Source organism: Phaethon aethereus (genome assembly GCF_964289735.1).
Source record: "Phaethon aethereus genome assembly, chromosome: 4".
Lineage (NCBI taxonomy): Eukaryota > Metazoa > Chordata > Aves > Phaethontiformes > Phaethontidae > Phaethon > Phaethon aethereus.
Window position 1 is genome coordinate 6,500,101 of NC_138578.1, and position 16,866 is coordinate 6,516,966.

General features: G+C 43.5%; 1 protein-coding gene across 1 annotated transcript; it reads right to left on the reverse strand.

The window, feature by feature from the left end:
• Window positions 1–8,592: 8,592 nt before the first annotated feature.
• On the reverse strand, window positions 8,593–12,218 carry NDNF (neuron derived neurotrophic factor; the record flags this gene model as incomplete). Its single annotated transcript, XM_081999474.1, has 3 exons — window positions 8,593–9,983; window positions 10,883–11,007; window positions 12,031–12,218. The coding sequence occupies 3 exons, from the start codon at window positions 12,216–12,218 to the stop codon at window positions 8,593–8,595; spliced, it is 1,704 nt and encodes a 567-aa protein (XP_081855600.1).
• Window positions 12,219–16,866: the final 4,648 nt, after the last annotated feature.

Sequence of the window (16,866 nt, forward strand, 5' to 3'; positions counted from 1 at the left end):
GCTTAAACAAAAAAAAAAAAGGGGGGGGTATGTCCCACAGATCCTGGTATCAGGAGTAGTTGTCCAGGCAAACTGAGGATTAGGATTACTATAACCAGTTAAGTGGACTTTAGAGAAGCAGTAAAAACATTCTTCCAAAGTCAGCTTTGGAATCATTGAACAGATTAAATGAAGTAAGAACTTGCCTCTCTGACAGTATTAATACCACAAGTTTATAAACCAGTCTAGACACTTTAGAAAACTAAACCTTCTGTTAATTTTATCAGTTGCTATCATAGCCTTTCACAGATTCATCGAAACTCTAAACAGACTCTACAATCCATAGAGTACCTGAAGACAATAAATGAAAGGCTCTCCTCAGTAACATGGAGCTACTGGGGAAAAGGTTTAATATGGAAATGATGTGAAAAGCCCAGCTTCTCCTATACATGTAGGTTTAAATTACACAGCCAGAAACAGCTACTGCAGCTCAGCTCAGCAGGAGAATGCAACATTTGTAGAACAGCAGCTTGAAAAGGCAGGGAGGTGGGGAAGTCATTTTTACTTGAGTGTGCTGTAAACATTAACACTTAAAGAAACTGAGGGGGGGTAAGATCTTTTACTTTACAAAACATTTAAATCTCAGTTTCTGTTCTATATACCTCTGTTTCACCTGAAATACTGTGCAATCCCAGGTGTGGAAAGGCATAGGTAACAAAATAGCTATGAATTGGGAATTAAGTTAAACCACTGAGCACCAGACATCAGATCATTTTCTAATCCAGACTCTCTGCTTTTCTTCCCCATCTAAAAACACATACTTCTACTTCAAGAATAAGCAGAATAATTTCTTGTCTCTCATTCTAGAAGCAAAGCAAGCTAAAGCAGCGTTTCCCATTTGTGATTTAATGAAGAAGCAGTCCTACTCCCATCTTACAACCAGTTTTCACATGGTCAGTCAGACCCTTCACTAACCAGCCAGACTTGCTCAACTTTTAGAAAATGAATTTTGACACAATTAAAATAAGAACTGGGGTCCTTGAGCAAAGGTATGCATTATAATATTAATAGTTAATAATCCTGTCAACATTTATTTAAACTAAGCCATTGGAGCAGAAGTTTACAGTTATTTCAGCTGCCTGTTGCTACAAGGCACATTTCTCGTAATAAAGTGAAACAACTAAGCACATGCCTGCTTACTTCTAGTAGGTGGTACACTACATACTGCTAGTAACTGAGAGGTTTCACTTGCAACATAACACAAACAGCATGTAACCTCTCCAGTCAAAACCACCCTGTCAAATTCTGTATCTGCCATTACTTATTTGGCATCTAGAGTACACAGGGCAGGTTTTTCAGGAGTGTGCAGTGATGGCTGGGCCATCAAAATTATTAGGAGTAAGTTTGATGAGAACTAATGCCTTCTGGAAAAGGCTCTCAAACTAGTCCACTCATTTGGATTTGCTGTAGTGGGAAGATGCATTAGCATCCACTGAATCTAGGATGTGGCCTTTTTAGATTGCTTGCTTAGTACAAGACTGATGTAGGCAAGAAAGAAATCCATTGACTTCAAAAGTCTGGATTTTTGTCTGGAGCAAGAGATTGTTTCCCAGTAATACAGGCTGTAACAACATCAGAGAAAGTGCTCTGCCTGGTACAGCAAGAGCTAAGACAAATGTTATGTTTTTAAGACAGTTTATTTCACATTTTTCCATCTTATTTTAAGCACTAAGTACATAGCTAGCACTGTAATTAAACAACCAAACAATACAAATACACATACACAGATCATACAGATATGTTTAGTTCCTATTCAGATTAAAACAAATTAAGCCTCTGAATACCTGTAGCCTTAAGCAGCTTAGAGCCTACCCATGTTGCTACACAAGAAGTCTGAACTGCCATCTAAACCCAGTATTAAAATACAGGCATAGCCAGGGTGGTCAAAACAGGTAATGAGAATCAGCGTGTATATCAACACAGCATCAATACCCCCAAAAACCAGAAATTAATTACTTCCTCTGTATCAGCCTTTTAACAGCTTTGCCATTATGTTATCATCACACATTTGCGATATGAAATACTTCATTGTTTACTCAGAGAGCAGAGAAAGACTTCCAGAATTCTTTTGTTTGTTTTCAAAAGTAAGAAGACATCATAGTTTATAATAATCCTCTTATGCATGAGGCTCAAAAGACCTAATACAGGTAAGGAGTACATATGCTTTCCAGGCAGAAGGAAGGGGGAAAAAAGGAAAATATTTTCTTTGATAGGGCCATATTTACAAATGGCTCACAAACAACTAGCTAAAATTCCAGTATCACCATAAGAAAAAATAATTCTCCCTGGCAGGACTAAAAAAACAAAAACAAAGCCCTACAGATCTGAAAATTCTCTTTTTACTTAAAGGCAAACTTAAAAAGGCAAAGACACCTGCCTACCTCTAACAACTTACCCTTATCTTCCCTCCTCCTAAGGCAGGACCCGCATCTTATATAGTTCATGTTAAAAGGCTTGTTAAAGGAAGCAGGGTCACTTGGCCCCAGTGGTGGGGCTGGTAATGAAGCCCAGCTGCATCCTCCTGGCCTCTGCAGGGCTGAGGGGCAGCCGCATACTCTGGAGGGCAGCCTGGCTTTTCCCGGTGGAACTGGTTTGCACTTTGTGTAGCTGCTCAAATCAATGAAAGCAAGGTAAAAGCAGATGGAAAAAGCCATCTTTCACCATAAAAAGTCTACGTAAGAGGGAAGGTCAGCAGAGAAAGAGGTTTTTACAGGGTTTTCCTCAAGTTTCTGTGGCCTCAGTAGGTGGCTTTGTTGATAGGCCACAGCCCCATGTTTTTTAACGTAATCATTGTTACCTGCCTCCCAGAAGAGGAAGTGGAATTGCTCTGAGCTTGTTTACTGGGAAAAACTATCCATCTTATTCTGCTGCACCTCCTAAGCAGATGTGTTTGAGTGAAAAGCAGTGTCAAGAATTAACAGGCAAAAAAATAAAAAGTGTATAATAGGCAAGAAAAAAACATTCATGTTCCTCTAGCCTGCTTCTAACATTGCTGTAATGCTAGGAGATCTTTTAAGTAATAGCAAACATTATGAAATGGAAGAGAACATAAAAGAAAATGTTAATACCTCAGGAGTACTCCGGTCCTTTCTAACTTTCCATAGTAGAGCAAGAACTCCATGTATACTTTGGCATCCAGAATCTTATCAAATATTTTCTTTGCATATGCCAAGACTTTATCTGTTCATTTTAGCTTGGACCTGCAAGAATGCTTGCACAGTGAAATTGGAAAAGGGGAATGAGAGTGGAAATACACAGTTGAATTGTCCACTTTATTTCACGGTAAGCAATTAGTTTGTGGTTAAGAAGAATATAGATTACTATTAGTGGAAAAAGAAGCCAAACAACCTCCCTCTCCCAAGTAGTCAAATATATTCTTGGCCAAAGAAACAATTTCAATTAGTCTACACACATTATTTAACATGCTGTCAATTCACACGGTCCTTGTACTCTCTAGAGGGTTTTGTTTACAGCCCAAATCCCGAAATGAGATCTGCATAGGGGAACTCCTGCCCCTACACTGACTTCCAGCCACAGCAGGTCCCTGTGTGGACACAGAGCATCACGTTACAAGACAGGGACCCAACTGATATTAATTGTACAAGGTAGCTACTAATTAAGTTGATACACAAAGTGGGGGAAATTGCCAGACAGACTCTTTGAGAACAGTTCTCTGGACCAAAAGCCACAGAAAATCTGGACCAAAAAGCCAGTTTGCAGTGCTTTCAGCAAAGTAACCCTTCCCAGCGTAGTTTCTTTGTTTGATTTCATTCATTATGCCAAGAGTGAGTTTGTTTGACTTCTCTGGGAAATGGGCTTACACTTCTGAAGCAGACAAAAACACTGCGAGGAGACGCCGCACTTTTCAAACATGAATTATATTCCTGGTGCTGGCCAAGTGAGAAGATAGATAAAAATATGCATTTATGTTGAAACTGTGGGTTTGAATTCTTTTATCTGAGACATTAAAAGGTCTCCCTGAAGTAACTCTTCGACCTGAAGTGCTTGTTGAAAGCGGCCTTAAAAGTTGAGAAGGCTCGGTGGCCAGATTAGCAGAACTACATGGCAATTGGCATTTGGAACTAAACATTGCACTCACGAGTACAAGGTTTGTTGCTGGTTTTATTAGTAGCAGTATGTTTTTTATAAGACAAGACAAAAGTGAGTGCCACTTGTAGAAAATGGAAGAGATGGCTTCTGTAACTGAGCCAAACGGGAGTGGGCAAACACCGACGTTTCCTAAGGCTCTGTCAAAGACCAACAGCTTACTAGTACATGAGTAACATTTGATAACTGCCAGCCTTTAACCTATGGGAAGAGCTTTTCATAGTGTACACCAGCCTTCAGCCTCATGTTCTTTACTCACTAAATAATTCTGAAGTCACAGTAATTTGAATTAATAGATGTAGTACTGAGAAACCAAATTACTGGCTGTGCTGTGCAGATCTGGGACAATCTCTGTGTGGTCAGTCAGACCAAAGATGCATGTATTGCCATGAAACTTCAGGGCTGATCTCTGCTATCACAAAGGTTTATGAATAGGTTTCCAAGCAGAGGGAGGGAGAGAAAGAAGAGTTCAATGTTCCTGATACACAGTTGCTCATCATTGTTTGTGTACTGAATTAGATAACGTGCATTTTCATATCCCGTTCAACTGAATGTATTCAAACATGGTAACTTCAAAGCTAAATACAGAAAGGACGTTAGGCAACCACAGCTATTGTGGGTTTTTTTTTACCAAGTGCTAAGGTAAAAACAGGTTTGCTGTTTCGAATAAGGATTTTTCTTTCTCCCTGGTATGTTATCAGTCTTAAAATTGCTACTTAGAACCCAAACAAATATGGCTCTGAGACCCATGCATTGTTTTTACAAGTAGAGTCCCTGAAATGAAGTTGTATGTCTGTGTGTATAACTGGTTGATTTGTTCGGCAGTTTTGCTGCCATCATAACCTTAACTTGTGTTCTGTAACTCACGGACCATTTTGTCCTTTGGGCTCTATGAAGCTTACATTGTAAGGCTGCTGCCAGATTTGTCAGTAAGTAAATCAGTAAAATTAGGTAAGCTCCACTTTGATTGATGAAGGTGTTGAAGATTATCTTGCTGTGGTATGCAATGGCTCAATGACTCTACGCATTTTGAAACAAACAACTAAGAGGATTTCTTCTCCATTACACAGTCCTGCAGTAGATAGGCGCTGCCATCAGGGTGGGCCACCGTATTACTGCTTTCCTATAGCCCTGCATGTTCCTCAGCTGCATATTCCAGCATGGCATTTTTTTCCCAAAGGGACACATACCGTCAATACGAATGCTGAACTCCATTTAACATTCTATTTCCAAGCTGATGTTTCTATTGTAATTACCTCTCCAGCCTTATGCTTAAAAAAAATTTTATGTTATATATATTTGTATGTGTATTTGATATACCAGCTTTTTTTTACCTTTTATGCCAGGTATCTATCTATTATATTCTTTAAGAAGTTTTTCATATATGTTTTGATGTGAAACTAGGGATACAGATGTGACAGTGGATTAATAACAGGGTCTAGATCTGTCACTAAGTCAGACCAATGCAGGGCAGCAGTTCAAAGTTACTGTTGTTCTGTGGCCCATGTGAAATGCATCTGTAGATTTATTTCTCAGTAGACAGCTGTAAATTGGTGATGAGGTAAGCCAGAGGATGAAGACACATATAGTCGGAACTGTATTCACGGCCAGGCTGATTGGCAGTGATGGGGCGTGAGGAAAGCTCTTCCATCGCCCATGCTATGGCTCCTTACGTGGGCTCTGTGCTTCACAAACACTCAATCTGGAGCTTTCCCAGTAGAGGATACCTATTTTACTTTAATACCCACTTCAGTCACTTCCCACTTAAGGGAGACTTATATTTGCACTGTATAGACTGGTGCCCTTATTTTTACTCCATCCTTCAAAATAAGAACTGCCTCTCTGAGATCCACTTGACTCCATTAAGACCTGAATAATAACAGGATGATTAGTAGATGTGATACTAGTATGGTCTCGGTTTCATCCAGAGGAATAAACAGAGCTAGTTGTTTGGGAAAAGAAGAATTCCAGTGGGAATAAAGGCAAATATTATGACATTTTTCTTTGAAAATGTAGTGTTCTGAAATAGAAGATGCATGCATCTTGGGGGATTTTTTCATTTTGTGACATACTGCAAACATAAGCGGTTAGCAGGCAGAAAAGCCAAGTGAGCTGGATGAATATCCAAATGGAGAAATCTGGCTAAAGGGAGTTGGAATGGTGGTGAAACATATGTTTTCAAGTAAACATCATAATAGGCCAATGGAAGGGGTACTGTTCCCCACAAAAGCATTCCTCTATTCGCTGCTGCCATTTAAAAAATGCTTTTCTGTTGTTGCCTTTAACTGAGGGACTCGGTAGCTTTTTGGACAGTGAAATATAGGGCAAGTATCTCCCTGGCAACTGGTGATCCAACACTGGTGCCACAGTCCCGTTCTTGAGGGATTCCCAGCTGTAGTCATCTACTGCTTACCTACACCCTGGCATAGTAACCTAGCAGGCACGTGTTAGTGAAGCCATTTGCTTTAAGAAACCAGTGAGATGTTTTCAAATGAGGAGAGGAGATCATCTCTGGAGAAATCTAAATTTCAATTATTAGCTTTATTATATAATTACATTAAACACAGCAGGTATCTTCTGATCAGTCTTCATACGGTATGAATCATCACAGCAAACTCGGCATGTGGAATGGCGTGGGAGCTCGTGCAGCCATGAAACCCTGCTGCTGCCCACCAGTCTGCAAACTGGAAGGTGCTGGGGGCAGCAGAAAGGAAAAGCTGAAGAGCTCAGCGCTGCAGGCCCAAGGAAGACTGGAGCTCACCTCTGCAGGGGTGGAGAGTTCTTGTCTCCCCTGTGAGCAGCCTAAGAGGAATCTCCTTTCAGCCTTTATGTGGCTCATCTTCAGAGCCTCGAGGGGGATGCAAGTGCTAAAGTCACAGCAGTGAGACCTTTTGTGGACAGGCACCTAAGGAAGAGACAAAGACTGTCTTTGAATAAGCCCTGACATCGACTGCCCGAGTGCTGCGGGACCGATACGTACAATGGGACCAAGAAAAAAAGGTCTGAGTTACCTGTCCTGAGGCCCTCACCCATACTATAATATTGGGACTGAGGCAGCATGTGCCCTGCTCGTAGGTGCTTGAAATGGGGCTGGTCTAGTTGCTTCTCAGAAGTTTGTTTTCCATTGAGCAGCAAGTGAAGGTGATGTGGAAAAACAAATAAGAAAATTTAGAAAAGATGAGATCCAGACATTTAATATTTTAAAGAAACCTACACAATGGAAATAACTGCAATTTAATGAAAGTACACGTTTTTTTCTTAGCACTACCATTCTTGTGAATGGAAAAAAAAAATCCCCTCCGCTTATTATTACTGCGGTCAAAACCAGCAGCATCCAGAAAGCAAAAGTTTTCAGTGATAATCTAACAAAAATAACAACTGGTTTTCTGGTGTATTATTTGTTTGAATTGTATGGTCTGTCTAACTCAGACTGCAAGCTCCTTGCGAAGCGCTAGCGGCACTCGCAACCACAACGAAACAGGATCCATTCTCACCCAGGACAAGTGAAGCTCCTCTGTGCTGTCCTGCTCCTTTAGTGCTTATATCACTGTAGACCCAGGGTATGCCACAAATACTCCTCCTTCAATGGCCCGCTCTCCCTTGCAGGTTTTATCTGACTCTGTAACACCAGTAATTCTACTGGACTTCAGTCACTTTGCCCAAAAAGATGAAGAACAAAAGAGAGGCACGTCCTAGCTGAATTCAGTTCAAGTTTCAGCATGCCTCGTCTGTCCCCAAGTCTGTTTGCCCCTTGGAATGTCAAGAAAAAAGAAACAATGTATAATCTAATATTTTTAATTTTATGTACAGGAATATAACATTATGGCAACTTTGTACATGAAATACATACAGTATTTAAACATGAAAATCAGCTAGGTAAGAATTTACATTAGCAATGAAACTGCTTCATGTGCAGCCCAGTTAATACTTAGTTTAGATCTGTATTTTATTGGGGAAAGATTTTAACAGTTTACAATCATAGAAACATAAACATTTAAAACAAGACTCTAGAAAATAATTTACAGAAACCCTACATCTACACTGAGAAAAAGGGTGTATGTCTGTGAGCTTTGTGTGTGAATAACAAGGTGGACGAATGATGTATCTCAGCCTTTTAAGTATAAAATAATTTAAAAGCAGTTCATGCAATATGAAAGTGAAGGAGTGCCAGTTCCTTCGAGGTTTCCTGCTACCTTGGACATCTACTGAGCATCACATGTGGGTCACCGGACACATGATAATACCGTTGCCAGGTGCTGCCAGAGAGCACCAGCCTCAGTTCCTCCAAACAATTACTTATGTAAACATAAATATACAAGTTGATATCTTTTCTACACAGTACAAATACAGGTCACAACTTCTCAGCTGTGCAAGTAGTCAATCCATATACTTGGAAGCAGGATAATGTTCAGACTGGAGTTCCATATATTTCTATGTACGGGGGCACTAACAGAACTTCCTTGTTTTCACCAATTTGCTCTGATATTTCACGGACTGCCCACCGTGCCCTATCACGTAAACATCCAGCAGGTAGGACATGCCAGGCTGCAGGCCTCTGATTGTCTCTGTGGTCACTGCTTTCTGGATGTTCTGGCTGTGGAAGTATTTACAGAGAACCTTTTCCGATTTCTTCCTTATATCTGGACCCAAGCACTGGTTCTGCTCTCTTTTCTTCTGCTCTTCATTGTAATTGTCATCCACTTCCCTTTTGTAGATGCAGAATTTGTTTCTCTCCTGCGTGCCCAGCCATGCCACCGTGACTGAGGAACACGTGCGGAGTTTGTCAAAGGCTTTGATTCGTGTATCTTCAGGAAGTGAAGGAAATGACTGCTTGTTAGGCCTTGTTGTAGCCAGGACCTTCAGCATAGAAGCACCTTTCTTGCTTCCTTTCAGCCTAATGAGATATTTAGCTTTTGCTTTTCCCCGAAGCTGGAACTGCCGCACACCCTCCACGTTTTGAGACAAGAGAAGTTTTCCATCTCTTCTAACTTGGATCTGAACAGCATCCAGGCATGAATGAACAGAGAAGATGACTTTTTGGTGAGATGAAACGGGAGCAAAACGTAGAAATTTGGCTCCCTTTCTCTTGATGAATACATCTGTAACCTTGCCATCCTTCAGTTCGACAGTTTTCTGTTTAGCCTCCTCCTTCGTTCTGGCAAAGGTGCCAACGTATGCGGTGCTCATGTTGGTGTTGGTATTTACTGCAAACATGTCAAAGTAGTACTGCGTATCAGGCTTCAGGTCTGACACTGTGAAGATGTTCTTGTTCCCAATACAAACTTTATGCAGGTCAACTCTTGGCTTGGAGGATGTTTGGCGCCCAAACTTTGAAGATGATTTTAGGAAACCACGTTCTTTGCCAGAGTTGTCTGAGGGAAAGCCAAAATGGGCAAAGTCAAACGGACTGAAATCCAGACCTGGTTTTGGGGCCATCATGAAGGCATCATCAGAACTGAGCTTGGCTTCAACAGCACAGAGGCTTTTGAAATTGTGTTCTTTATTGATGACTATGCAATACTGAATTGGCTGTTTCAGTAAGGAGGCAGTGGGACTTGGTTTCCACGCCAGCGTCACTGTTGTACGTCCCAGAGAAGTGACATCGATTCTGGGATCGTAAGGTAACTCAGGATAAGGTTGGTCTGATTCTGGAGTGGTGGTTGCATACACTTTAAAATGTGTATCTTTCTCTGTCGACAGCAGATCTAGTTGGTACAAACCAGATGGGGAACTAGAGGACACAAAGTACTCAACATCGTTGCCTTTATAAGAGAACAGCTCTGTGCCTTCCTCATTAGTCATCTGCTGTTTCTGTTGCTCAAGAGGTTCTGGTTCACCTAGTTTATAAGCAAAGAAAAACATTTGTACAGACACAGTCTGCGAATATGTGAAAATAAAACTCTAACGGACACTTCTACATAAAGTACAGAAGTGAGACGAAAAAGGAAGGTTTTCTCTTCTGAGGAAGATATTTCTGTCAAATCAGAGAGGGAAGCTGGTTTGGCACTCAGGTTAAAACCAAATGCAAAAGAAATTGCACCGGACCAGTATTAACGGGGTCTCACGAGTGGTAGCTCATACCTTCCACTAGACTACTTCAGGCACCCAGCTTGGAGATGCCATACAGCTCCCCAGGGGGAACTGACTCCGCTGCCTGTTTCTGGGCTTGGGCCGTTGGCCCTCTGAGTCATGCTAAAACTTTGTGCCTAAATGCAGCAGGGGCCAAAGGTGTGTATACAACACAGCATGGTGTGTATGACACTTAGCACTTGTGCGAGAGGCTCTGGAAGCCAGAGACCTTTTCTCTCCTCAGTAGCAGTTATATGTTTATCTGCAAATAAACTCCACATCTACAGACGAGTCCCCCTCCAAGGGGCAAGCCCAGCCCTGCTGCAATGCCAGCCCTGTCTCTAGTTGTTGTCTTGTATACACAGCTCACAGCAAAGCCCCCGTGAAGCTGAATTACTCTGGGCAAACACAGTTTGTTGTGGCAGCATCCAGTGCACTCTGTAACTACACTTTTTTTTTTTTACAGCCCTTTTCCTTGTCATGTTGCTACCTGCTGCCAGTTTCCTGCACAACAGCAGGTCGGGGGCTGAAGATCTAAAAGGCAGGAGATCATAAAGATGGGCCTGCTGTGAGACTCAGCATCACACCGAGACTGGTCTGAGGGGCTTCAAATCCAGGAGAAAAGCAGGCCTCTGAGGCACGAGGGAAGTCATTGGTCATTTGTTACCTGAACCTTCTCCACTGGCTTCCTCTGGGAGCTCTTGCACACTCAGTTTCCACTCCAGAGGGGCATCACAAGGTGTCACTGTCACTGCTAAGGGAGTGTTGTCCTCTTCAACCACAAAGAAATACCTAGGGGAAGGTTAAGAGACCCATACATAAATAAATCCTGATGGCAGCCAACTGGCGGGGACCGACTTGACATGATCATGGTCGATCTTGGTGGGGCAACAGAGACAAAAGCATTACTTACAGGCAAGTGTGTGCAGAGGGAATATGGAAAGGCCAGTGGGCGAGAGCTAAGGAGCTGAGGGGAGTTCCCCCACTAGCACAGTGCTGCAGAGTTCACACTTGACTTGTCAGGACACGGCAGAGGGGTTTCTGGCCTCCTGCCTTCCCCTCCATCAGCTTCACTTTTTACCCCTACGCTAACTATACAGTATAAATGGTCACAAAGGTATAAGTGAGGGAAACGGGATCTTTCCTGGAATTTAGGGATATGCTTTTCAAAGCAGGACACACATTTTATGCTATGTCCCAGTGAGGGCCCTGGAAGCACATATAGATACATGAACTTTCAGCTGTCCGCCCACACCCCCCCAGTCACTGCATGTCATTTATTGTAAAATGTTTCTCACTGACGAAGGCTTAAGGAATTGTGCAATATGAGGATTAAGGTGGCACAGCTGGTCTTCCCTGAACTCTTCGGAGCCTCAGGTTCTTCCCCAGTCTAACCTCAGTATTTTCTGACCCATAGGGTCAAGGCTGGGAAGTGGGGAGTTCAGAACAGGCTGGCTTATGCTGCTTCTTTAAAGCACAAATGAAATAATGGAGAGAGACAAGTGTGGTGGGGTAAGCCTGTAGTTTCTAATTTCCTTCCCACTCCCTTTGCCTCCAGACATGCTTAGTGGCCCCACTTCAGGGAAATTCTGTGGTCTGTGGGAGCTCTGGGCTTGTCCCAGAAATCAAATAAATTGAATAGGCCCTCAGCCGGGGAGGCCAGATTGGCATGGAAACTTGCATACTTACTTCACCAGACAGAACACTGGCATTCGTATTTTTCTGGTTTGGATCCAATCTCTATGTCAAAACATCCAGCAAATAAAGCTACTATCTTCAAAGTACAACTTCCTCACTTGAACTGGGCAGAAATACCTTTTAGGGGTGTCTCGGAAGAGGTAGCTGCTAATTTCGGCTCCATCTGGGATGACTGATGAATCATGAAAAAACGCTTTGTCCCGGATCTGCATTTGGAAGAGCTCCTCATCTCTGGTAGGTAACTTCTGGGGTCTGGAGCCGAGCGGCAGCAGCAGCAGCAGCAGCGGGCAGCGCAGCAGGAGCATCCTACAGCAACGACAGGGAGTCCCACCTGAGGAGGGCTGCACCACCCGCAACAGGACCTGCCGCCAGCTTGTCCCACGCTGGGACCATGGCAAAGCTCCAGTTTAGCCATGACCCACGGTCACTGACTCGGCCAGCTGCAACCGGTGTGGCTCTTGTGGGCCAATGTAGTGCTGAAAAGTGGGCATACCTATAGCAACATCGCATGTGCTTTATGTTTTGCTGGCACCTTCGCTGTACTGCTGTACAAGCATGAGGAATACATATTGTAAGGACTATGCTCGCATTGTCACAGTGCTTGGATAAAGTATGTAAATAAGATTTTTCCATCTTGAACTCTAATTGAAAGCGAGGCTGCACGCTGGTTGCAAACTGGCGTCTCGCTCTCATTAACAAAGAGCGAAAGCCTCGCACACACTTTGGTAGAGCTACAGTTTGATGTTTTGCCATAGCAGAACTAGAGCTCACTGGACATGGGAACTAGAGTAAGCAGAGAGCAGATGGAGGTTGTATCGACTTCACTTAGGAGATTCTGGTTGGGCTTCCAACAATCCTTTGAAAAAGTGAATATTTCTAGGGAAATTGTTCTTTATAAAAATAGTGAATTAGGAAAACATGTGATATAAACCCACACATATTCAAAGCACATTGGTATTAGCATGCAATTCAGCAGGGCTTAATCCTCAAGCCTGATGGGAATTGCAAAACACAAAAGCAGAGAATCCCATACAAATTAGGCATAATAATTCATAATCTCAGCCTTTCATTATTATGTCTACAACTAGGTCAGTAATGACTACCCTAACATATACAGTGGGACAGGCTGGAAATCTCCTTTCAGTACAGTAGATGATCTCATATGTAATGGCTCTGGTATGGGGGGGTAGTAGGGGGGAAACAAAGCCCATTTCCGGTACGAGTATAGCGAGTTTAAATTGCTAAATGATAACATTTATTTCTTATTAAAAAAAGAAGTTTAGGCCATTACCTAAACTCTGTTAGCCACTGGCTTTGGGGAGAAGCTTGATAAAAAGCTGAGCTGGCAGGAGGAGTTTTATCTCATTGTTATTTAGCTGAATGTGCAGCCATGCGCCGCTTCTTGTACTGTAAGTTAACTACGGCTTTGTTACAAACTTCCTTTTTACTTTTAAATCAAATCTGCTGTTGAGATTGGGGAGGTTTTGCCTCCACTTGACCTTTCCCTTATATTTTATGTAAAAACAGCAAACATAAAGCTTCTTGAAAAGTGGCATGATGTAGTCTAAGCCATAATAAAATTGTTCTTCCCTTTCAAGCACTTCATTAAAATATAGACAGGCGCCCCTGAGGGAAGCCCCAGCAGCCTAGTCCTTCCCCCTCCCATGGCTTTACTGTCCAAAAACCCCAAAGGAGCCACTCGAGGCCGGTGGGTCATGGCGCAGGACCCTCCTCTTCACCCCAGTGCACCCCCTCTGGCCCTTGGCGAGCTTTCAGCAAGACCCACTCCCCGGCAGCCCCAAAATCCCCACATTCCCCTTTCCGCTCTCCTCTTCATGGAGGCACGTGGCCAGCAGCCTGCCAGCCTCTGCGCCTCTTGTCATCACCACGTCCCTGCTGACGCTCACTGTGGGCGCCAGCATCCTGAACATGGGAATTCACCACAGGCAGCATGGGGTCTTCTCCTCTTTTTTTTTCCACCCGCAAGCTCCTGAAAAAATCTTCCCCAATCCCCCCTCCCTGATGCCTCTAGCTCCCCTCTGCCATGCACAGAGAGGAGGCTGCAGCATCTGCCCGTCCTGCAGTCCATCCTGCTCCCAGTGTGGCTAAACACAGCCACCTACATGCAGGACAGCAGGGCTCCAGACACCAGCAAGGCCCACGGAGCACTATTTTCACCTTCATATTGCTTCCTCTGCCTCTAACATCGTTGTTATTTAACTGCTCCTTCCACCAACAGCCCAGGTCCCCCCCGCTCACCCCCCTCCCCTTCTCTCTGCTGTCCCTGGCTCCGTTACCTCAGCTCATTCTCACCCCGCTCCCTACTGTTTTCGCCAGCTTGTACCATCCAGCTCGGTCCCTGTCCTTCATCTCTCTACTTTCCCACTGAAACTGGTGATACAAGAGAAAATATGTAGCAAGCTCCGAAGTAACCGTAAGTCGCAAGTGACATGTACCAAAAACTCCCTCACCAAGATGCAATTTTATCTTCGCCTCCTTTAGCTCGTGCCTTCCCTCACACCAAGGGCTGCGCTACGCCTTCCTCAGCTTTCTCCCTCCCCAGCCACCACATATTCCTGTATTTGCAGCCACATCTTCCCTTTCCTGAGTGGAAAACCACAGGAAAGATGAAAGCGAATGCTTGAGGTTCACCTGGCAGAGTTTCCCCCGCGGTCATGTCCCAGGTAGGCATGGAGACCGTGGAGGAGCCCCATGTCCCCTGCAAGCGAGCAGCAAGCGTGCCAGGGAGCCCTGCGGTGAGCTTGCTGGTCGGTGGCCCCACCATCTTGTGGGGAAGCCCTGCCTGTGCCGAGGCTGCCAAAAGTTATTTTGCCATTGGAGAAGGCTGCGCTCTTATTTATTCAGCGATAACCTAGTGACAGCAACACATGGCCACGGTTCCCCATTTGCAGGGCTCGTAACGCTTCATCTCCAGAGCTCACAGGTCTCAAATTGTGGGCTTCGTTATTGTTCGGAGTGTTTTAATAACAGGTTACTACAGTGCTCTGCCCTACAGAAGGGAAAGGAGTAAAGGGCTTTACCTACGGCACGCAATTGCTACTTATAGTTCAATCTGGTTTAGCTTTCCCAGCATTTGTCCAAATTTATCCCAACCAGGCCCTGACTTAGCTTTCGATAACAACAGACATATTTCCTCAAATTCAGACTGAAGTGTTGATACTTATCAGCAAAGTTAATGACATTTGACCTTTTGGAGCAAAGATTGTAAGTCAAAATACTTGCTGACTTGAGTCACCGAAGTCAGCAGAAACTTCCCCTCGCAGAAAGCAGGATGAGTTCCGTGTGCGCTAACACACTGTTTATTGATTTTTTCAAGTATTATCGTTGGCCAACAGGGAAGAAATTCTTTCCAACTTAATCACAACAGTTACAGCAGATTATTTGGTTAGGTAAGAAACTCTGACACTTTCTGCAGACAGCGTCCTCCACATGAACCCCTTGAAACTGCAATCGTGTATATTTCCACAGTCAGTTCCAGTGCAATGTAACCTCTATTAAAATAAACAATTTTTGATTATAGGACTAACCAGGCTAAGCTTCACTTCTTAAATAATTTCACTAGCTAAGTCACTTAAAAAACTCCTGTAGGCAGCATTTCCGTCCCTGTTACCAAGCACGGTGTAATGACAAGGTACAGATTTGTCTCTGATTTCTTTATCTAATTGTAAAAGCATTTCAGGTTAAACATAACCTCAGTGTTACAATGTTAGATTATAATGTAAATTAATGTCAAAAGACACATTAAGGTTAATTCTGTGATCCCTGCCCAGGCTGGGCACCGGTGCACCATGGGGAGCACCGGCCCATCCCATGCACGAAATAGCTTGCAAAATTGTCAACTGTTACTGAAAAAGAAAAGTTTTATAATCTTTGTTCCTTTACAAACGAACAGGATTTTGGGTGCTTCCATTTTCACATATCCAAACTCAGAGGCTTAAAATGGGCCCAATTTTCATGCATGACACTTTCAAAAGTGGGACACCTCAACAGCAAAGAGGCTTCCAAAACTCACTCACAGTTTTTGGAAACGGTGTTGTCAGTGTTATGCCACCCTTTCACACAAGTTAATAAACAGATTTTATTTCTTGCAGTGCACTTATTATAATTTGGCAGAATTTTAAGCTCAATTCTCTGTAGTTTACTCATGGAAACCATCAAGAGGAAAGCAAAAAAATAATTTATTTATCCCGTGTTTCTTTCTGGGCAAGTTCACCGCTGGGCAATGACTTTGAGAGAGTCCCTCAGAAAATGCATTTGCTAGATGTGAGCACATGAATTTGTGCTCTCCCACCCAACCCTAGGAAACTTCCAACAACCAATTTTCTTGTCTTGGGGTGCCGTGCTCCCAGACGGTTTCATGTTTAGAAGCCAGTTACAAGCTAAGGCCTAAGCGCTGCACTGTAAAGCCATACAAATTACATGAAATATGTTGTGCAATTTTTTGTTCTCCAGACTGTGCCACCTCCTAAATGCCTTTTACTCCCTTTTCTACAAGTTCATCTTGTTTTCTTTTCTTTTAAACTCTGAGTCAATATTTTATTGATATATTCCTGCTGACTGGAGGGATTTGCCTGCTGTTTATCACTGAATTTAAGAGCGCGCCAAAATAAACAGTCCTAAGTGAAATAATAAGCACCGTTTTCCTTCTCCAGGATTGCAAAAGTGCCCTCTAATGGCCCATCTTTACCTCTTGCTTTTTCCTCAAACTCCCTCTAAACCGAGCCTTAAAGCCGAGCGTGAAGGTAAACCTAGCGCTCTGGCAGAGCAGCGGGTATGGGACAAAGCCGGCACGCCTGGGCACCAGGAGGTGACACCCGGGCGGAGGGGAAAGGGATCGCTCGCCAGTCCGGCCGCACCAGCACGCCGACCTGCCCGGCAGTGCTAGAGGGGAGGGAGATCCCATGCAGCAACCACGAGCACGGCACAAAACGA